This window comes from Dipodomys merriami, unplaced genomic scaffold (assembly GCF_024711535.1).
Source record: "Dipodomys merriami isolate MVZ:Mamm:240054 unplaced genomic scaffold, mDipMer1.0.p SCAF_1, whole genome shotgun sequence".
Taxonomy (NCBI): Eukaryota; Metazoa; Chordata; class Mammalia; order Rodentia; family Heteromyidae; genus Dipodomys; species Dipodomys merriami.
The window spans coordinates 127446875-127470429 of NW_027202270.1; the positions used below are offsets into that span (position 1 = coordinate 127446875).

Sequence of the window (23555 nt, forward strand, 5' to 3'; positions counted from 1 at the left end):
ATGTTCCCAGCCCGTATGTGGTAATGTTGACCCTGATGTCATTTGTAACAATAATAGATAGCAACAGAAATTATTACATGCCAGGATTTATTCTAAAAACATGGGGTGTTAACTCAGTGAAGCCTTGAAGCAACCCTCAGTAACAGTAGGTATTATGGGATTTTTCATTTTATGGCTGAGAAGACTGAGATAGAAAGAGGTCACAATGCCAATTGAGGGTTCAGAAGTCCACACATCCAGCCTCCATGCCATAATTGTTTACACTACAGTGATAGTGAACAGAGGGAAAAAAATGTCAAAGGAGACTTTAATTTTTTAAATCAATAAAAGCTCATATAAACACAAAACAAGCGAGCAAGAACTTAAAAATAGATCTGGCCTGTCAATACAATGGACAAACTGTTGAGGATTTACACCATTGTCATGAAGGAGAAAAAAAAGAGCACGATAGAATGATGTATCTGTAATGCCATTTTAAAAGTTACACAATTATACGCTAGGCACTGGTGGCTCACACCTGTAAACCTAGCAACTCAGAAAGCTGAGATCTAAGGATTGTGGTTCAAAGCCAGCCCAAACAGGAACATCCATGAGACTCTTATCTCCAATTAACTCAAAAAAGTTAGAAGAGGAACTGTAACTCACGTGGTAGAGTGCTAGCCTCAAGCAAAACAACAACAACAACAACAACAACAAAAAACCCCAAAAACCAAAAAGCAAAAAACCTCAGGGACAGTGCCCAGGCCCTCAGCTCAAGACCCAAGACTGACGCACACACACAAAATTACATAATCATGAGAGTTAGATAATTGTTTCTACCCACAGAAAAAATAGTTTTGGGGGAAAAAAAGATGTACACTAAATGTCAACCATCCTTATACAATTAATATAAGCTTATAAAAACTGTTAACCATTTTTTTTCAGGAAACCAGCATTATGGGTGTCTTTTTCCCATCTCATTCCATTCTATATATTTGGGGAGTAAAATGATTCTGCATTCCTTTTAGAATCTCAGAGAAGCGATCAAGCTATGTTTAAAGGATCATGACCATTGCTGCTCCTGGCAGAACACAAGAGTGCTGGCTAGTTAATTTTCAGACAGAAAGCCTGGCTGCCACTTCATGCAAGCTCTCGCAGATAAGGCTCTGGGCAGTGGGCTGGCCTCAACACAGAGGCTTCCTGTTTCTCAGGAGCCCAGACACAGTTTCCATGATTGTGCTACAGACATAGGAGGAAACGTCTCTAGGCACCCGATCACATTAGATTTTGGCTGGATTTCCAGTTTGTGGCCTAGACACTTATATTATTGCTTCATTAAACACACTGGTCCTGTCTCTTTCCCTAGAACTTCTTCCTTCTGGACTCATAGACTATATAGACCCTTGGTAACTAACCCACAAGGAGATTTGGCAAAGGTGGTGACTTTATGCTCTTCTAATCTACCTGTGTGCCTGTCTGTATTGATTTTGTTTCATGCACAAGGATCTGTGCTTTTCTGTGCTTCATCTGTAGTGATGTACAAGCATCCTTTTGGGTCCTGATCAGCTTGCCTGGGAAATGGTTAGAAATTCAGAATCTTAGTTAGGTGCTTGGTGGCTTATGCCTCTAATCCTAGCTACTCAGGAGGCTGAGTTCTGAGGATCATGGTATTTGAAATCTTTGCTCCCATCCAGATCTGCTGAACTGACATGAATTTCTTTGCCCATTTTACTGAAAAACAAAAAAACACTCCACAGCTCTAGGTCACAGGTACTATTTTCTTCCTGTCTCTAATTTTAGGAGCCCAGAGGGTTTGTAGACTCTGGCATCTGAATGCCCTGCATCTTTCTTTCTCTTTGGTGACCACTTCTCAACCTTCTTAGTGCAGACGAAGAAGGGTTCATGAAGGCCCTGGGCTCCTTCACAGAGCTCTGAGCAAGCGCCTGGGAAGCCAGCCCATGGATCTAACCCCCATCTTGTTTTCTCCTCAGGCCTGTTTGTTATCTGGCAGAACCCTGCATGGCAGGTGAAAGAAGCCCATCTTCCCAAGAGCTGGGAGGAGACTCCCCCTTTCCCTGGACTCAGCTCCCCAGCTCTAGCCTTGCTGACCCTGACTGGCTTGGGGATGAGCACATCCGGGCAAAGAAGGCCAGGGTGGAGACCATCGTCCGAGGCATGTGTGTGTCCCCCAACCCTCTGGTACCAGGCAATGACCAAACCAGGAACAGTCCGTGTTGTCCAGAGAAGTTTCGAGAGCGGAAGAGGAAGCAGAGCCTTCCCATCCAGCAAGGCCCCTTGAGGCCAGGCTCTGCCCAGGACCAGGGCATGAGAATGGGGAGTCCCCGAGTGAAAGAACAGCTGCACCTACTGAAGCAACAGCTCCGACATCTGCAAGAGCACATCCTGCAAGCTGCCAAGCCCAGGGCCCAAGCTCGGGGCCTAGGAGGCACCTGGAATGCACCGCAGAAGAATGGCTGCAGCTCTAGCTCCTGGGCAGCTGGCAGTGACCAGCACCAGGGATCCAACAAGTACTTCTGTGGAGCAGAGACACACAAGGTAGCTGACGATGGACACCAGTCTGAGGAGCCCAGGTGTCTTCCTTCCACAGCCCAGGCTTTGCTGGAGATTCTGAGGAAGGAAGTGATCAGCGTGGTAGCCCAGGCTGTGGATTCAGTGTTCCAAAGGGTGCTAATGGATCTTCCAGACAACCTGCCCCAGCAAAGCACCAGCTTCCATAGGTCGGTAGCAGAGAGTAGAAGTGAGCATTCACCTCCTGGAGGGGGTGACTATAAAGATCCACTTGCTCCAGCATCTTTTCCCAGAAGGGTCCAGGCACAAGCTGGCATCCCTTTAGAAAACTCATCACTGACCAAGCCTCTAGATTCTCCTAAATACCCTCTCTCTCCAGGAAAGGTCCCCAAACCCTATCAGGGTTCCCCAGCCAACTGTCCCTTCACTGTGCCTTCCTATATCCAGGAAAATCAGGTTTATAATGGCTACTGGAGCCATGGTCGTCTCCAAGATTCATCTTCCCAAAGTCTCCCATCCCCAGAGTCTTCTCTGCGTCCTTTGGTTTTGAACCAGCCCCACCTCTCCCTGCCTTTTATGGCAGCCCATCTGGAGAGCCAACTCCTTCCTCCCTCAGTGAAGATAGAGCAGAGTGGCCTGCAAGCTGTCACCGACGTACTTCCTTTCTCTTCCATTCACATATCCTTTATTGGTCACTGAAATTCCTGTGGTCACTGCCCTGCCGAGAGAAACAGGAAAACTAGAAGTTGAGGAGGAGGTGGGGACAAATATCATACTGCGCAGGGAATAACTTTACCTTCTAATGGTTGGTTGGTTATTATTTATTTATGGTTTTACTCTGATCAAACTCAGAGCCTCTCACTGGTAAGCACTCTACCACTTGAGTCACACCCTCAGTTATTTAGCTTTTAAGTTTTATGTTTTTACCAGAATCAGACTTAAATTATGCTCCTCCTACCTGTACCTGATTAGCTGATATCATCACCACATCCGGCCTTTCTACTAGCTTCTTTTTTTTTTTTTTTTTTTTGGTCTGGTTGTGGGGCCTGAACTCTGGGCCTGGGCGCTGTCCCTCAGCTCTTCAGCTCAAGGCTAGCGCTCTACCACTTGAGCCACAGCACCACTTCCGGCTTTTTTCTTTTTTGCTTATGTGGTGCTGAGGAATCGAACCCAGGGCCTCATGCGCATGAAAGGCAAGCGCTCTACCACTAAGCCACCTTCCTAGCCCCTCTACTAACTTCTTTTTTATATATAGTAATTTTTTTATTGTGATTAAGTGGTTACACAAATTTCACAGTATTGTGGGATAGTGATGCTTAAAGTCACAAATACAAGCCTTCTTAATGTTACTTCTTCACCTTCCTTTCTTGTTTTTCACAGCCTGTTGACTACCTGACCATGCCAGGGTTTCATGATGTAGTGAAAGTATATTTCTATGACTCATCAGATTCTGCCATGACTGACTTGTTCATTTGGGTCAGAAAGGGTTTTGTTTGCTTTTATTTTTATTTATATGTTTATTTTTGGTGCCTGTCCTAGAGCTTGAACTCAGGGCCTTGGCATTGTCTCTGAGCTTTTGTGCTCAAGGATAGCACTCTATAGTTCCCCCCACAGTTCCATACCTGCTTTTGGTGTTTAATTGTAGATAAGAGTGTCACAGACTTTGGACCATGATTCTCAGATCTCAGCTACCCGAGTAGCTAGGACCACAGTCACCAATGTGATATGGAAATTTGATCAGAGACATACAGAGAAGCCATGCTTTGAGAGGTCAAACTGGGAGTTTTATTAGAAAGCTGGTGACTGCAAGCAGTCTAGTGTCCCAAAGAACCTGCAGTGCCAAATGTTGTTAGCATAAAGCTTAGAAAGGCAAAAGCCACATCAAAGCAGATGCCACATGGTATGTTTACAGAAGTAAAACAAGCCAGTTATGGGTTAACTAAGGTGGGCAGTTAGAGTCTGTTAGAAATTAACTAGTGGGGACAACCAGAGATGGAGATTTATTAGATTCCAACAATCAGGGAGGGGTAAAGAATAGGGATTTTCCTACCAAGGATAGAGGTTTTCTAACAGTCCATGACAAATCTGCAGTTCTCGAAATGACCTATGCCCCATCTATTGTTCTCAGAATTGAGTGAAATGTCCTTGTCACCTATTAAGGCATTAAGATGGCGGTGGAGGCCGGGTGCCAGTGGCTCACGCCTATAATCCTAGCTACTCAGGAGGCTGAGATCTGAAGATCGCCATTCAAAGCCAGTATGGGCAGGAAAGTCCATGAGACTCTTATCTCCAATTAAACACCAGAATACTGGAAGTGGCACTGTGGCTCAAGTGGTAGAGCACTTGCCTTGAGCTGAAGAGCTCAGGGACAGTGCCCAGGCCCAGAGTTCAAGCCCATAGATTAACCAAAAAAAAAAAAAATTTTTTATATATATATATATATATATATATATATATATGGCGGTGGGGATAAGATAGCTGCTTAAGCCTAGTACCCATATTTCACCAGCTCCTGACTTGGGTTTGCTTTTAAACTCAAATAAGCTTCCAAAATTATCTTAGACCCTAGGGATGGAAGAGCCCTATAATTTGGCTGCGAGCTACCCATACTGTTGAGTAGAGGGGGTGAATGACTTCATCTGAGGTGTGGCTGCCCCAACCTAATGACTCTGTAGATAAAAGGCTTGTGGGGCCTAGATAATTCGTGGGGAAGACATGAGGGACTGAGAACTTCTGGATCAAAAGAATAGTTTTTCCTAAGAGACTAGACCCAGAAAAAGCAATTGAAAAGAGTTAGAAGGCTTCCATTTAAGGATTAATTTCCAAGCTTCAGCGGCAGAGGCTGGACGCTGGGGCTAGAAACAAGTAAGTGTAGACCACTACCCTAGGAAACCTTAAAGGCTCAGGCTGTGCTGCAGCAGTCTGCATCTTACTGAATCTTCTTCCCAACCCTCAGGCAGACATCATTGTCCTATAAAACAGAATAACTCTTGGAATATTATTAGTTGATGAGTTAGAAGAAAATGTAGCATAGGCAAATACAGGTGTTTTTTTTTTTTTTTTTTTTTTTTTTTTTTTTTTTTTTTTACTGTGAAACTTCTTGGAGCCCTTAATATGATCTAAGAGGAGAATGGAGGAGCCTTAAACTTGTGTGACCCAAAACCCCTCTTCCAACCAGCATCTAACAGGACTGATGTTCCTGAGAACATGTGGACGTTGCTTTTGTTTTATTGAGCTTTGCTCATGCTGCTGCTATTTCTCATGAGCCCTGTCTCCAGGGTGGTGTCTGGAGTCTGCATGTGGGAACAATTCTGTCCTCCACATGGCCTGGACAGAGAGGAATGGGGTGGAGTCTGCTTACTGCAACCAGAGCAGGTCTTCCAGACCTAAGTGCTTTGAGTGCCCTCTGCTGGTGTCATGTTAACAATGCACTAAATCCCAGGCTTCCCTGGAAGGCAATGAGCGAAGAACAGTAAGAATAATTCATTAAAGTAGGGCTCTGGTGGCTTGCACCTGTAATCCTAGCTATGCAGAAGGCTGAGATCTAAGGATTGCGATTCAAATACAGTCTGGGAAGGAAAGTCCATGACACTCTTAGCTCCAATAAAACACAAAGAAAAAGTGTTCTGCTGTGGTTCAAGTGGCAGAACACTAGCCTTGAGGAGAAGCAGCTCAGGGACAATACCAAGGTCCTGAGTTCAAGCCCCAGGACTGGCAAATAATAATGATAATAATAATAATAATAATAATAATAAATAATAATTCACTGGCCACCACCACCACTTGGCAGTAGGAATCTTCTAGGAGGTAGATACCAGCATTGATTTGCAGTTACCTTCCTGAGTTTTTGGTAAGAGATTGCTGGTTAGACTCTGTTGAAGTCTGATAATAGGAACCTACTTAAGAACTCAGTCCTGCTGGGCACCAGTGGCTTACACCTGTAATCCAAGCTACTCAGCTCTAAGGATTGCAATTCAAAGCCAGCCCAGGCAGGACAGTTTGTGAGACTTTTCCTCAAAGATAACTACCAGAAAACCAGAAGTGGTGTTGTGGTTGAGTGGAAGAGCACTAACCTTGAGCCAAAAAACTACTCAGAGACAGTGCCCAGACCCTGAGTTCAAACCCCATGACTAACAAAAACAAAACTCGAAGTCTCTGAGCTGGTGCTGGGTGGCTCATGCCTACAATGTTTGATACTTTGGAGGCTGAGACCTGAGAAACATAGTTAAAAGCCATGTGGAGCAGGAAAGTGTGTGAGACTCTTATCCCTAATTTTGGGCACAAATCTAGAAGTAGAGCAGTGGGCAAAAGTGGTAGAGTGCTAGCCTTGAGTAAAAACGTTAAGGGACAGTATTCAGGTCCTGATTTCAAGCCCCAGTAGAGACAGACAGATAGACAGACAGACAGACAGACAGACAGACAGACAGACAGACACACACACACACACACACACACACACACACACACACACACACACAACCCAGTCCCCAAATACCAGTACAGCCCAGCAGAACCTGGGGCAACAGATGAAGAGATGCCGAGGCAGTGATATCTCAGAACATGGTTTATTAAATAATTAATATTCAATGACCACCATGAGGCAACAAATGATTTTAATTGACAGATGTTAAGCTGAAGCTGTTCCCCCAGCCCCCACTTTGTACGTTCAAATTAGCCCAGGACAAAATTAAGAGAGTTACAGGAAAATAGACAAAAAGGCACATTCCAAAGGGTAGATGACCAAAAACAAAAACAAACACAGAAAAACAAAAACAAAAAATCCGAGGAAGTATTTAAGCAGTTTTAGTAAGGGATCTAGGAATTTCCACACTAAGATAAATACATTGTCTTTTGATAGGAATGAATGGAAAAGATCAAACACTCATAATCCTGTGTCTTTAGACATAGGATAAAAAAAATAATTCAATCATTCATGGCATCATTCATGCTTCCAGCACACCATCAACCCTCCTGCAGCTAGTCACCATCCCCACAAGCCTCTAGGGTTCCTACACCCAAAAGTGTGCTGCTGTTTGCTTAGCACCTACATGTGCCAAACCCTGCCTGAGCCCAGAGAGTTTTGGGAGGCTTAGAGGTCCATCCTAAGGTAGACCTAGATGAGGCTTAAGAAGGCCAATAATGGGGCTGGGAAGGTGGCTCAGTGGTAGAGCGCTTACCTTGCATGCATGAGGCCCTGGATTTGATTCCTCACCACCACATAAGCAAAAAGAAAAAAGCTGGAAGTGGCACTGTGGCTCAAGTGGTAGAACGCTAGCCTTGAGCTGAAGAGCTAAGGGACAGCGCCAGGCCCAGAGTTCAGGCCCCATGACCAGACTGCCAATAAGGCAGGAGGGGGCAGGAAAATTCCCTGCAGCATGCTAGGTAGCTAGGTCAGCTGTAACCACAGTTAGTGGGTTTGGTTTATCATACTGGGGAGTCACAAGCCTGTTGCCCGATTTTATTCTGTGGGGAACTTCTCACCAGCCTGTGGACTGTCCCTGGGAATGCTAAGTGTTCTTGTGAGGGTCTTTGTGGGGCGGGGGGTGTCACACCATGGCATTCCTGCTTTGTTAAAAGAATATAAATTCCATATATGGGTATGGATAAGGCTGACCATCTACTCATTCCTTCAACCAACATACATTTATTGACCAACTATTATATGCCTAGCACTGAGATAGGCACATGGTACACAAAGATGAAAAGGTATGTCCTTGCCCTTAGGGAGCTAACAGTCTAAATGGAGCAACCACACATACAATAAAAGCTCTAGGAAAGTTGTTGCTACAACAGAAGCTTGAAAAGGAGTCTTGGGCGTCCTAGGTGAAGAAGGCCTGATTTAGCAAGGAAAGATCCCACAGGGGATGGAGCCTCTGAGTCTGAGTTTGACAGATGAACATTCTCCCAGGTAGATGGGGGTCATGGGGAACAGAGTGGGTGGTGGATGTAGCACAGAGCTTCAGTTTCCGGCCATGCAGGTGTATCATGTGTGGCAGTACTCAGGCTGGCTAGATGCTTGCAAAGGCAATTAGAATGACAGCCAGAGTGGAGACCATGTTTTACAGATGAGAAAGTTGAGGTAGGGGGAAGGTTAAAAAAAAAAAACCAACCAAAACCTCCTCATTCTTGGGGTTTCAAAATGGTTTGCCTAGGATACAGGCACCATCTTCCCCATCCCATCCTAAAAGGGTACAAAGTATAGCAAGCTGGATTTGGTATCATACATGACATATGATATGTAATCTCTCACATGTGGGGCTTGAACTCTGCGCCTGGGCGCTGTCACTGAGCTCTTCAGCTCGAGGCAAGTGCTCTACCATTTAAGGCACAGTGCCACTTCTGGTTTTCTGATACTTAATTGGAGATATGAGTCTTATGGACTTTCCTGCCTGGGCTGGCTTTGAACTGAGCTCCTCAGATCTCAGCCTCCTGAGTAGCTAGGATTACAGGTGTGAGCCACCGGCACCCAGCTCCTGGGAGTTTTAACTGCAGCACGGCTTCTAGTTAGAAAATGGAGCAAGCTCTCCATTCACCCAGAAAAAAATAAAAATAAATAAAACAGAAACTAGAAGGAACAAAAGACTCAACATTGGGATCATCTGGTAAGCATTATTTGATAGTTTTTTTTTAAATTGGCTTATCTGGGAGGGGATTTCACTTTACAGTTGTTAACATGGTGTTCCAATCACTTTACCCCCTCTGCCAGACTTGCTGCATTCTTCCCTCTAGGAAACAGTATCCCCAACAGATTTCCTTGTTCTGTTTTCAGAGTTGCAAATACTCTAAACTTGTGTTCTAACGTGTTATTTTTCCTTGACACTGAGACAAATCCAGGAAGGCTTAAACCCTGGTCACCTGAAGAAGGCCAAACTAATGTTTTTCTATACGCGGTATCCCAGCTCCAACCTCCTGAAGGCTTATTTCCCTGATGTTCAGGTAAAGACTCCTTAAGTTTCTGCCTCTTACTAGTAAAATTCCCAAGTGTCAGCATAAGGCTGGTCCTGGGTCTTTCAAGCTCCTCTCATAGAGCTGATAGAACCCATGCAATTTTCAGTGCTGAGACTGTGCAGATAATCATGAATAATTATGAATAGATTTGCGATAGGAAATTTGGGTATTTGAACTTTTAGGCTTTTCGAGCAATAGGTAATTCCAGAAAAACATGGAAGGTGAGGTAGGAGGAAAATCGCTATGAAGTGGAATTTTTGGCCTAGTTTTTTATCCCCTGGGAACCTTATGAAAAAAAGTAGTATTATATAAGTATTATATAAGAGTATTATATAAGTAATATAAACAATACATATTTTGGCTGTGGTCCACAATCAAAATCTGCATACAGATCAAGTGTGACAATAGGGAAAAATCACACTGATCAGACCCAAACCTTGCTTGCCTGTTTACATGTGGTCTCTAGCCTTCATGATTGGTTAAGAACTGTTAATACTTTAGATCTATCAGTTAAGATTTTTCAGGCCTTTTCTCCACATACAGTTGCTTTATGGATCAAATTCTTATTAGATTTCCCATTTATTCTGCAACGTCAATTTGCCAATAAACTTCTCCCTCACCATACTGTTACACCTTCCCTTGGCATTTAGCCAGGCTGAAGGTTCTGGAGCTTGACCCTAGGTCCTCTCAAAGTTGTATTTACACATCATGAAAATATTTTCATGGGTGAAAACCTTCATAAATCTAACACCAAAATTATTTGCTAATGGGCATTAGAGTTCATTCTGGTTTATTTTTAAGCTCAACTATATAGACTTGGCAAACAGCGGTGGATTGTTTTTCCAATAGAGGCCTAGTAGTGTTGGTTGAAGCCATCCATATTCACCCCACAAGGAACTTGGTACTGGTAGTTCTGATTCTGAGCTCCTCAGAGTAAATGTCTGACTTGATGGATCCTTTGTTTGCACAGTTCAACCGCTGCATTACTTCTCAGATGATCAAATGGTTCAGCAACTTTCGTGAGTTTTATTACATCCAAACGGAAAAATTTGCTCGGCAAGCAATTTCAGATGGTGTCACAAATCCCAAAATGCTGGTGGTTCTCCGTGATTCAGAACTTTTCCGAGCTCTAAATATGCACTATAACAAGGGAAATGACTTGGAGGTAAGACAATGCACTGGGTCCTATGTTTCTGAGATACATCTTCTCCCTGTAGGATTGGTGTTTTTTTTTTAAGACCCCCTGGACTGGAAATGTGTATTAGTGATAGAGTGCTTGCAACCCAGGGTTCAATTCCTCAGTACCACATAAACAGAAGATGCCGGAAGCAGCCCTATGGCTAAAGTGCTAGCCTTAAGCAAAAGAAGTTCACAGACAGTGCCCAGGCCCTGAGTTCAAGCCCCAGGACTGGCAAACAACAACAGCAGCAGCAACAACAAAACAGAGATCTCCTGTTTGTTCTTAAACCAGTGAGAATCATGGTGGCCTGAGGTTGTTCTCTGCACAAAGATGACAATAATTTCAACATCTTCTCTCAGCCAACAGGTAGATAGAAACAATACAATTGTCCTTCCTGAGATCTGCCAGGTGTTTTACTATTCTAGACTTTTTACTCTGTTGTCAGGCTATAGAACTTGTAGATCTCAATGTCTTGCTTCGCTTCAGGGCCAGGAGGCTGTGGACTCAATGCCGAGTTCAGGTGCAGTACCTACTCTTGACCTAGGTTTTCTCACTTGGCTCTTAATCTGTATTCTCAAACAATTTTATTTGTGAGCCATCCATGGCCATTCACCTTAAATTATGAAAACAGTGATGCTCAACGTTTCTCAGCTCCTTAGGATCTCTATGAAGACAACCTGTTAACACCTTAAAGGTGAAATGTCAATAAAGGGTGAGCCTAAGGTGGCATAGGTGTGAATTCCTATTGGGAGATATGGACAGCCTCTTGAGTGGCTGGCAGCTGTTAGTCTGGCTTCTTATTCTGCAGGTGCCATATGTATCTGGTCAAAGACTCCATTTCTCCCCTGCCTTCCCACTTGGCTGTGATCACGAGTAGTTTACAGATACCTCCAAGACTGTAAGATCTACTGGCCTCTACTGGTAGAATTCCCAGCCAGAAGTTTTGGAAACCTAAACCTCCTGTGGGGAGGAGAGCACTGCCAGGGCAGTGTGGTATGGTATCCCTGACACATCTTTCCATGTGGGATGGTCACTTGGCAGGCAATGGTGGCAAGCTCCTAGCTAAGCTGCATTGACAGGGCCTGTGGGGACACTCTCTCCCTTACTATGGTGCCAGTCCTGGAGATGGGTGTCCAGGGACAGCCCTCCTCTCCCCAGCTGGCTGTGGAAGTGGAAATGCAAGCCCTTGAGATCCTGCCTTCAAGGATGGTAGTTGAAGCTTGCGGGTATTCCTTCCCTCAGCAGGCCTAAGCAAAAGAGGTTGGAAAGACCTGGTTAGCGGAACGAGCTCCTCCTACAAAGAGAATGTTTGTAACAGACTTGTTCCTGGGGCCACCTCACTGGAACCATCATTTTAAGGTTGTGCCTGGCAAGGAGGAAAGGGTTTCCTAAGGCTTTAGAACCATGAGCCCTGTGGGCCAGGGATGCTCTTAGCACACTCGCCAGGGAGCAGACAACTTCTACCAGTGGGCTCTCTCTGGTACCAGTGCTTCCAGCCTCACGTCTTCTATTTCTTGGGGGTCTCTTTGGGGATGCAGGTCCCGGACTGCTTCTTGGAAATCACCAGCTTGACATTACAGGAGTTCTTCAGGGCTATCATTGCAGGGAAAGACTCAGATCCTTCCTGGAAGAAACCCATTTACAAAATTATTTCCAAACTGGACAGTGACATCCCAGAGATATTCAAATCTCCCAGCTATCCCCAGGAACTGTTTCAAAATTAGGATCAAAGAAAATGAGTGGCCTTAAATGGCAGTTTAACTGGAGAAGGGGCACAAGGACTCCCCCACCTCAGTAGGCACCATTACCAGTGTGATCACTTAGTTCCTTTGCCAGAATCATTATTAACTACAGTATAACGACTAAATCATGGGCATGTTGGCAGTACATTGAGTTTGGAATCAGAAGGCTTGAATCTCAATTCCACAGTTGCTGGGAACTTCCTGATGTCTCTCCATCTGTAAAATGAGGTTCTAAGGACTGCAGGATAAAATGTCCTGAAGTCTTCTGTGCCATGGGACACCAAATGCTAGCCTCTCTCCTTTCTCTAGCTTTCAGATGTTATCTTTTTTTTTTTTTTTTTTTTTTTTACAAATATAGCTGTTTCTTTTCAGTTATCTATTGAGCTCTATTTGTAGATAGTCTTACATTATCTTTATGCTTTCACCCTGAAAAGCAGCTATTATCCTAATTTTTAAAATGACCAAAAAGAAGGCTTTTTAAAAAAAATTTTTAACTGTGAAGCAACTCCTCAAAGGCTGAGGCCAGGCCAGAAGTGCAGAGTACCTCATGACTTGTGAACTAGACTGCACACCGGACCAATCATGCTGTCACTCAGACTTTCAAGTGGCAAATTAACCTAAGCAAGCTTCCAGCCACCTGACATCTGTGCCTGGCACTCAGGAATCCTTCATCACCCAAAATTTTCACTGATGCTTTCATTAAAGCTAGCACACACTCCGGAAGGACTTGAGCACTGCTTCCTGTTCACATTCTTCTGCCCGACACCTGATATAGCATCTAGTTGACTGAGGAAATTGAAGTCCTGGCTCTCTCTGTGCAACAGAAATGGAACTACAACGGGTGGTAGCTAGACAGAGCCTTCAAGGAGCACCTGGCTCAAGCAGCTGCTTAATCTGGAGAGGCAACTGAGGCCCAAGCAGGAGGCTAACATAGGATGTGCACACACTCACAGGTGTGAAGGGCATAAATGGGACATAGAACCACACACAGAAGTAGAGGTTCTCCAACTCCACAAAGGAATTACAGTCCATAACTGAATGTCCACAGATGACAAATGTCATGAAATCCACACACTCTCCCCCATTACTGGCCCAATGCAAATGGTAGACTGACTGAACAAAAAGCAAGATATCTGGAAAACTGAGCAACTGTATCTGTCTTCTAAACTACAGAACCAAGCCTGGAAGCACTGCCAAAGGTGTGTGGGTAGGGCTAATCAGAGTGGAAAAAGGGGTCTGTGACTGTGTTAGCATCTTCACTTCCCATTGACATGAAACAAGTTCCATATTCAGTGACTTTATTTTCATGACTTTATGGGTGGGTTGCTAGCTGAGACAGATGAGAATAAAAGTCCCTAAACTGTTGCTATGTCAGCAGAAAGAGGTATGAAAAAAGGACTTTTGATTTTCTCTTCAGGTGAGGAGCAATAAAATATGCTCGGGCTAAACCAGTCTTAAAATACATCTAGATTTTAAAACACATTAGATTTTAGTGCTGGGAATTGAACCTAGGGTCTGCCCCCCTCCATGCTAAGCATGTGCTCCATTACTGAGCTACACCTGTAGCAAAGGGCTTTTTTGGTGGTTTTTTGTTGTTGTTGTTGTTTTGTTGTTCATGGGGCTTGAACTCTGAGCCTGGGCACTCTCCCTGAGCTCTTCACCTCAAGGCTAGCACTTTACCACTTGAGCTAGAGTGCCACTTCTGGTTTTCTGGTGGTTACTTGGAGATAAGAGTCTCATAGACTTTCCTGCCTAGTCTAGCTTTGAACCATGATCCTCAGATCTCAGCCTCCTGAGTAGCCAGGCTTATAGGTATGAGCCACAAGCGCTTGGTTAGGTGTTATTTTGTTTGTCAGTCCTGAGGCTTGAACTCAGGGCTTGGGCACTGTCCCTGAGCTTCTTTGGCTCAAAGCTAGCACGCTACCACTTGAGACATAATGCCATTTCCAGATTTTTCTGATAATGTGGTACTGAGGAATCGAACCCAGGCTTGATGCATGCCAGGCAAGCACTCTACCACTAAGCCACATTCCCAGACGTCAGGATTATTTTTAAGTGTCCTTCAATACATCCAATTACAACCAGACAAAGTTCTCCATCAAAATGGAGGAACATAGTAAGCCCAAGATTCCAAAACTGACAAGGACTGTGTACCCCCGGAAAAGGCAATCAGTTCAGTGTGGAGACAGAAAAATCACACTCCACAGTGACATTGCATAGCTATTGAAGACATTCACAGGAAACAATTCCAAGTTCACATGGTTGTCTGATATGAAGCAGCTCTCTCCTTCACCCCAAACCTGAAGTTTGTTAGTTTATGTTTTAAAGACTGAGCCAAGCCACCTCCAGGGCAGTGAACCTCATCCCAAGGACCAATTAGATGAAATGTGCAAGCTCAAATTGAAAACATTTGTGTACTATAGGCTTTCCAGGACATGTTCTCTAGCCACTGAGCTAAACATAGAAGAATGTACAAATACGTACTTTCTGCCAACAGAAGAATTCTATTTTATTACAGTTTTTTGTTTCTATCAAGTATATCTCTTTCAGTGTTGGAAATGTATTCTTGAGTATAAGCCGAGCTAGGTATTATGTGCTGTCAACAGTCTTCACGTTGCCAAAGGTCTGGTCATTCTTTCCATGAAGGTATATGTGGGTGCTGTTCTCTCGCAAATCCAACATGTTCATAGTCTCTGATCAAGTACTACATAATGGAGAATGACCCGCCTGGAATGTGGTATGTGATGACAGAACCTCTGAGGAGTGAATGCTCAATTACTGATGAAAAGGAGGCAATTGGTTAGCATTCCATGAAGAAAAAAGTTCATTAGGAATCTCTATGTCAAATGTGGTTTCACACAATATGCATAATTCCAAACCAGACTTGAATAGTAGGACATAAAAGGCATCTACTGGGCTGGGAAGGTGGCTCAGTGGTAGAGTGCTTGCCTTGCATGCATGAGGCCCTGGGTTTGATTCCTCAGCACCACATAAGCAGAAAAAGCCAGAAGTGGCGCTGTGGCTCAAGTGGTAGAGTGCTAGCCTTGAGCTGAAGAGCTGAGGGACAGTACCCAGGCCCAGAGCTCAGGCCCCCATGGCTGGCATCTACTGAGCATATAAAGGATGCCTAAATCTCGTGTGTGTGTGTGTGTGTGTGTGTGTGTGTGTGTGTGTGTGTGTGTGTGTGTGTGTGTGTGTGTGTGTGTGTGTGTGTGTGTGTGTGTGTGTGTGTGTGTGTGTGTGTGTGTGTGTGTGTGTGTGTTTGTGTGTACTTTCCTTGAGCTTTTGTGCTCAAGGATAGCACTCTATCACTTGAACCAAAACTCCACTTTTGATTTTTTGGTGGTTAATTGGAGGTAAGAGTCACAAACTTTCCTGCCCAGGCTGGCTTTGAACCGTCATCCTCAGATCTCAGCCTCCTGAATACCTAGGATTACAGGTGTGAGCCACTGTTGCCTGGCTATTTGAGTATAAGTAAAGAATGCAACACTCTTTATCTTTGTCTTCAATGACAAAACATAGAATTCTAAGGAAAAAAATAATCTAAGATAGTATATGTCTGTAACCTAATCTTACATGTGTCTTTGGCAAATATTTCTTTTAAATATACTTATAAAATTAAACTTTTGGTATCAAGTTTCCCAGAGGAAGTTCTATATGTCTGAAGTGTCATGATCATGGATTTAGCCTTTTAGTTTAACCATTTGTTATGTAAAGTATATCAAATGTAGTTTAATGTATGCATTGAGAGCAAGTTTTAAAAATCCTGTCTTCATACATATTGTAAAATACATTGCATAGCTTATGTTTTCTCAGTACTGAGAAAATCAGAGAAGAAAAATAAATACAGTGATGAGTGGAAGATAAGGAACACTTAGCTAAAATAAGTTATAGCTCTATCAGGCTGTTGGTTAAATGATGTGTATTTGAGTTTGATAAGAGCTCTGCATTCCCTTTCTTTGCTGATTCTGGGAATCAAACCCAGGGCATCATGCATGCAAGGCACTAACTCCACCACTGGTCTTCACCCCAGGCAATGCTCTACAATCCTTCATCACTTCCAGGCTTGAAGCTTTGCAGAAATGATAAGCTTGCAATAATATGACAAATACAGTAATTCTCATGAAAGTACAAAAACATTCTTGTCAGATTTACTGTAAGTCACATCAGCACGTCTGTAAAGGATGAGCTCCCACAACCTAGTTGGAGCATTAATAATACATTCCACATCCCTAAGGTGTAGTAGCATGGTGCCTGCATTTACAAATATTAAGTGCTCACCTATGAAAGAAAATTCAGGAAAAGTACTTTACAGGGCTAAATTCCTACAGACCAAGAAAAAGGTTTTGTAGACTATAGAAACCTAAACAGTGTAACTGCCCAGGAGTTGTATGACCAAACAAAATACAACCAGATGCTAGCCTCTGGAGGAAGAAGGACTTAGGGGTGTGCGTGGGGGTGGGGTGGGGGGGGAAGGAGCTTGTAGGCAGTTTACCTTCTCTTATACCATGTCTTTTGCGGGTTATTTGCTGTCTTACAGTCTCACCTCTTTGTTTATACTTGTTGTGCCATTCCCCAAATTTCCAGTTACCCTTAAACAAATGTTCTCAATCTTTTTCTTCTATTTACTGATTTCTGTGGCACCAACTCTCATTTGCTTGATAGGGTGTCTGTCTGACCTAGAAATTCAGCCTTAGGCATCAGTGCTGTGGCTCCTTTTCCTTTTCCCCACTTACCCTCTGGGAGCTGGCCTGATGCTGCTTCCTTCAACTCTGGCTCCACAAGCTATAGGCTTTAGAGTTCCCATCTGTAAAATAGTACCTAGGCTCACAGTACAATTCTAAGGTTTAAAATAACACACGTGCAATACTCAACCCATCTCTAATGAATAGTATGTTCTCAGTAAATGCTAGCTGCCACATCAGTTGTAAATTTGTACTGCTTTATAGTGCAAAAATTATTTCTTGGCTTAAGAATGACACAGATGCGTGGCACTAATACAAAATGTTTTTTGTTTTTGTTTTTGTTTTTTTTGCCAATCAAGGGGACTTTGCTGCCTGGGCTGGCTTTGAACCATGATCCTCAGATCTCAGCCTCTTAAGTAGCTAGGATTACAGGCATGAGCTACTTGTGCCCGACTCAAATAATGAAAATTTTTATATATAATATATATGGTCACTATTCAACATATGGACCCTAGTTGTATAAATTAGTTAAAAAAATAAGAATTTAAGCATTAACCACATTTTTTGTTGTTTTTTTGTGTGCCAGTACTGGGGCTTGAACTCATGGCTTCACTCTCCTGGCTTTTTTTCTTTCAAGGCTGGTACTCTACCACTGGAACCACACTTCCACTTCAGACTCTTTTGCTACTAAACTACTTTCTAATCTAATCAATTAAAAGTTATATGTAAGCTGGGCACTGGTAGCTCATGCCTGTGATCCTAGTTACTCAGGAGGTTGAGATATGAGGATTACAGTTTGGAACCAGCCTCAGGCAGTAAAGTTTGTAAGACTGTCTCCAGTTAACCACCAAAAATCCCCAAAATCCAGAAGTAAATCTGTGGCAAAAGTGGTAGAGCATGGGCTGGGGATGTGGCTTAGAGGCAGAGTGCTTGCCTTGCATGTAACACAGCCCTGGGTTGGATTCCTCAGTACCACATAAGCAGAAAAGCCAGAAGTGACCCTGTGGCTCAAGTGGTAGAGTGCTAGCCTTGAGCAAAAGAAACTCAGGACAGTGCCCAGGCCCTGCGTTCAAACCCAAGAATGGAAAAAAAGAAAAGAAAAAAGTGACATTAGCTTTGAGAACAAACGCTCAGGGACAATGTCCAGGTCTTGAGTTCAAGCCCTAGGATTGGCACAAACACAAAAATAAATTATATGTAGGGAAATTAGGGTGTTAGTATACAATCTTGGATGATACATATTTTTAGTGTAACAACATTTGTGTCACTATACTCATCTGCTAATGAATAAAAGCACAGAAAACACACACACACACATACACCTTGCTGGTTCTTTTTAGCTATAAATGTTAATTATTAGAAGTGGCACTGTGGCTCAAGTGGTAGAGTGCTAGCCTTGAGAACAAAGTTCAGGGACAGTACCCAAGCCCTGAGTTCTAGCCCCATAAAAAAAGTTAATTAATTTTTCATCTTCTCTATCACAAATGAGGGTTGGAGATTATACCTTTTCCAGAATATTTTTTTGGCGGCAGGGGGAGGTGGGTAGCCTCAATTCGGTAACTCTTGAGTTCTTGATGAAATGAATTTCCAACAAAGCCCCACAGTCCTAGAATGCATTTTCTCTGAAGACCCCAGGCTGCCTCTTGAGATTGCTATCTAGTGTTCAGAAGCTTTTCTCATCACATCTCCCATTACTTCATCTAAGCTTAGGACAAACTTCTAAAACTTCTCTCCTGTAATTTTTGCTAAAGACAGTAGAAAAAAGTAAGTTTCTAAAGAAGATACAGGGGGACAGGTATTAGAACCTTAAACAGAACACAAACCTTTGCTTGCTGGATTGTAGATTCACCAGTTAATCCTGGGAACAGAAAGTTTAATAACAGTGGGCTTACATTCCTAAATGCCCTAATCTTGACATACTAGGTAGAAAGATAATCCTCATGTCATGTGAATGGCAGACATGATATGAATCCTTAAGTCCTGGAAACAGTAATAACCTAAAAAATGTGAGGCGGGGTTCATGATGTTGACTCAATGCTAAGACTATGCTGCTAAGTGACTGGTTCTCTTCATTACAGAGCCATGTTTATTCAGTTCAAACACATCAAAGCATTTCTCTGGGAGGTCAAGTCTTTTACTGTTTTAAGAATTAGAAAAGATGCACTGACTAGTTACAGAGCAGGTCTCAAATGTTTTGGAAGAAACCTGGCAGAAAAAGAACTTCCTGGCATTCAGTCCATTGCTGTTGTGCCAGAGCTGGTAGATTTGTCTCCAAGATCCATAACAGCTTTGTATGTATTGGGGGTATATGCTCATCACTTTACATCCTTCCAACAAAGTAAACATGCTTTACTGGAAACTTACCAAGAAGAGCACCAATAATTAAGATCCCAAAGGGAAAAGAAAACCATATTTGTTGTGAAAGCTCTACTATCTTCTTCCTCATGGTAGCTGTCACTATTACGAAGTCCTGAATTGAAACTGGGGAAGGGACTGTAGGGGAAGCAACTCATTCCATATATCCTTAACAGTTCCTCAAAGTCTCAGTTCCATAGCTTGACTGTTGTGCTTACACAAAGCTACACAAATTCTCTCTCTTTCTCTCTCCAATGAAATCAGAATATGTTCTGTGGAGTATACCAATGTCAGTTTCTTTGCTTTGATAGATTTTGATACAAAAATTCTTTTTATAAGATGTTATTTTCAGGCAGAGTAGGTAAAGAACATTGAGACTAGACATTTTTTTGGGGGGGGGGGTAATGTCCTATGAATCTATGATTTCTCCTGTAGCCACAACAGAAAACAAAAAAGTCCACTCCACATTCACTCTGTGGATTAGAGTATGTCTGACTTATGTTACCGATACTGAATTATTTGTGGAATCAAAGCAAGTACATTCTCAATTATTGATTCAATACCAACTTTTGCTTTGTTGAGGTTTGTTCGGTTTTGAGTACACAGTAATGGAAGCCATGAGCTACTTCTGCTCTTCTTAAGATCAGATAGGAGAAGCCATAGACAAGTCCCTGTTTGTCCTCTACTTCTCTCGACTCTCTCACAAATCACACTTCTCCTTTAGGTTTCCAAGTCTAGCACTGTCCCATAACTCATTTCTATTGAGAGGAGACTTTTCAGCCTCAGAGGCATACCCTTCTTTTCAGGCACAGGGGCACACACATGTTCTACATTAGAGGCATTTTCAATCTTGGCTTTCGAAGCTTCGTAAGACCAATGCTCTCTGTGCCTAAGCTGTTCCATGGCTGACAGGTTCCTTTGGAGGCTGCATTAACTCATTTAAGCTAGGTGGGTTTTAGTTACAACTGTATTGTCCACACATGCAAAGTTAATTAACAGACTCAGGTCTTGAGAAACCATGATGAACAAACCTAGATTTCAACCTGGGGATAAATAAAGATGATAATCTTCATTGCTTTGCCAGTTCTCAAACTTGACTACATCTTAGAGCAACCTGATAGCCTTTAAGAATTAATACTGTAGAGGCCTGGTGTGGAGACACATGCCTAGAATTCTAGCAATATAAAACAAGGAGGTTGAGGCAGGAGGACTCAGAGTTAGAGGTCAGCCTGGGCTTTGTAGCTAAGATCCTGTCTCAAAACAAAACAAAAAAGCTTGGCCCCACTCCTAGATTCTGGTTTGCAATTAATGAGGCCTAACCTGATTTTTAAGCTGTAAAAATTTTAGGAAAAGCCACATATTAGCATATGACACTACAAACGATACTTTTCACATTTCATTATTTTTTCCATGTATATATGTATAAAGGAATAATTGTATACTTAAGCACCACTTACAAAGTCTCAACAATCACCTCACTAGTACCTAAAGAAGCCATAAGCTAATGGCCTTGTTAATCCACTTGTTAATGGCCTTTTACCCTGACAATTAACTTTGGGAATACCTTTAAGGCTGTGTGTGTGCATGTGCGAGTGTGTGTACACACGCAGTAGTACCAGGGATAGAACTCAGGGCCTCAAGCTCACCAACGGCCTTCTTGCCCATGGCTGGTCCCTACCATTGGAGCCATGCCTCTAGCTCAGCATTTTGCTAGTTAACTAGAGTCTTGCACTTTTCTGCCCAGGCTGACTTCCAACTGTGATCCTCCAGATCTTACCCTCCTGCATAACTAGGACTATGAGTGTGACCACCAATGTCTGGCTTCCTTTCAGGTGCTGTGGAGGGTGAACCCACATTAATTTACATTGAGTGAAAGCAAAAATGCTCATATGAAAAACAAAATCCTCAAAGCATTTTCCTTTAATGAAAACTTCAATACTTAACTGCATATCTAAAAAAATGAACTGGTTCCTATCCAGAAAAGTGGGTGATCCAAGGTTTTCTTTTTTCAAAGCTCACATTCCACCCCTGAGTTACACCCTTAGTCCCAATACTGTTCTTCCTAAAGGAAAACTACATTTTCTAGGACTATTCAAACTATTTCAGAAAATGTAAGAAAATATTAGCACCTGTGGGTCTAATTGTTATAACTGCAAAGGGAACAGAGAACACTTACAAAAAAGAACTTCATGGGGCTGGGAAGGTGGCTCAGTAGTAGAGCACCTGCCTTGCATGCCTGAGGCCCTGGGTTCGATTCCATAGCACCACATAAGCAAAAAGCAAAAAGCCGGAAGTGGCGTTATAGCTCAAAGTGGTAGAGTGCTAGCCTTGAGCTGAAGAGCTGAGGGACAGTGCCCAGGACCAGAGTTCAGGCCCCACGACTGGACCCCCCCTCCCCCCAAAAAAAGAACTTCATGACTAATGGAAGATTACCTTCTCAAATGACATTTTTGTTTATCCATAACTGAAATGCTGTGCCTCTTCCAAAAGCTTCTTAGTTTTGAACTATGGCTACTACTTTGAACCTTATTTACTTATTTTTGCCCATGTATATTTGTGCCAAACCGATTCAAAAGGTGGAATTCAAATGAGGGTAGCCTATAAAACTAGAATTCTAAAATACTTAGAAATATAATTTTGTTATCCTAAACACTGCTAGGATCTAAAACACACATACAGGTAAGTTTAGGATATACCAGGAGAAACTGTTTCCCTGTGGTTCAGGATTTAGGATTCTCTTACTGTTTCCCCTGGGAATATTTGAAAAATATGTCTATAAGGAGTGTTTATAAGGATGCTTAATGTAACATTGCTATGACAGTGAAAAATTCAACAAAAGGAAAAACTGTTTTATGTATGTGTATATACGTATATGTATATATACATATATGTATGTATACATAAATATATATCTCATGCATAATGCAGTCATATATGCACACAGATGAGCATGTGTGTAAATAAGACAATGGGTATGCGGCACGGGTAAACATTCATGCTATGGCCAGTTCCTTCATGCTTGTAATCCTAGCTCTCAGAAAATGGAGCTCTGGAGGGCCACAGTTTAAAGCCAGCCTTGGCAGGAAGTTCAAGACTCCATCTCCAAAATAACCAGCCAAAATCTGGGCTGGAAGCATAGCTCAACAGGTAGAGTGCCAGCTGGAACACCAATACCAGAAAAAGTAAAGCAAGAAAAAAATTAATTTTGGGCTAGAAGTGTGGCTCAAGTGGTATAATGCGTAAGCATGAGGTCTTCATAAACTCCAGTGCTAAAAAAAAAAAAAAAAAACACCCCAAAATGTTAAATCATGGAGGAAACAATGTATTTACAAACAGAAAAAGGTTTGGAAATGCACACTACAAATGGTAACAGCAGTTACCTCTAAAACAAGGTTAACTGCTTAGGAGGAGTGGAAGGCGTGTTTTGTTTGAAAGCTTAACTTTTAAAATAATGAGCTGATATGTTGCTAGAATGCATGAATTTGAAAAAGATAATGCTTTAAGAAATAAACCATATCAAAAGTCAACCCATCTTTGATCGTGCCGGGTGCCAGCAGTCTTTCCTCAGTGGCAACAGAAAGCAGCGGAGTTCAGAGCAGGATACTCTGACCAAATCCACACCCAGATACAGCCACTCAGCTGCTCCCCTTAAAGGAAGGCATTCTCATCCTATTTCTCTGGCACAAGCTTGCACCATTTGATTACACTCAAGGTGCTTACCTGTAATCTTTTTTTTTTTTTCCTGTTGGTCGTGGGACTTGAACTCTGGGCCTGGGTGCTGTTCCTGATGTCTTCAGCTCAAGGCTAGTGCTCTACTACTTGAGCCCTGCACCACTTCCGGTTTTCTGGTGCTTAATTGGAGATAAGAGTCTCATGGACTTTCCTGCCCCGGCTGGCTTTGAACCATGATCCTCAGATCTCAGCCTCCTGAGTCGCTAGAATTACAGATGTGAACCACTGGCACCGGCTTACCTGTAATCTTAAGAAACAGAAACACTGGAAGGATGTGGGCCATGCTTCCAGTGAAAGCCAGGAAGGGACAAAACTTTAGCATCAACTTAGCATTGATACTGCTATCTGGCTCACTGAAAACTGTTGTTTTCACAGTCAGAATAAAAGTGACCAATATTTGTACAT

The 23555-nt window shown here is 42.8% G+C and overlaps 1 protein-coding gene across 1 annotated transcript; it reads left to right on the forward strand.

The window, feature by feature from the left end:
• On the forward strand, window positions 1–12360 carry Prox2 (prospero homeobox 2). The gene is made up of 5 exons (XM_070017573.1): window positions 1–20; window positions 1971–3186; window positions 9337–9444; window positions 10427–10621; window positions 12175–12360. The coding sequence occupies exons 1-5, from the start codon at window positions 1–3 to the stop codon at window positions 12358–12360; spliced, it is 1725 nt and encodes a 574-aa protein (XP_069873674.1).
• The last annotated feature ends 11195 nt before the right edge of the window (window positions 12361–23555 follow it).

Bases quoted from the DNA above. Each gene is read 5' to 3' on its own strand.
- Prox2 (XM_070017573.1), top strand. From the start codon at position 1: ATGTTCCCAGCCCGTATGTG. The intron at 3,187-9,336 runs ATATCCTTTATT...ACACTGAGACAA, and splicing joins TTCCTTTCTCTTCCATTCAC to ATCCAGGAAGGCTTAAACCC. The intron at 10,622-12,174 runs GTAAGACAATGC...TTGGGGATGCAG, and splicing joins ACAAGGGAAATGACTTGGAG to GTCCCGGACTGCTTCTTGGA.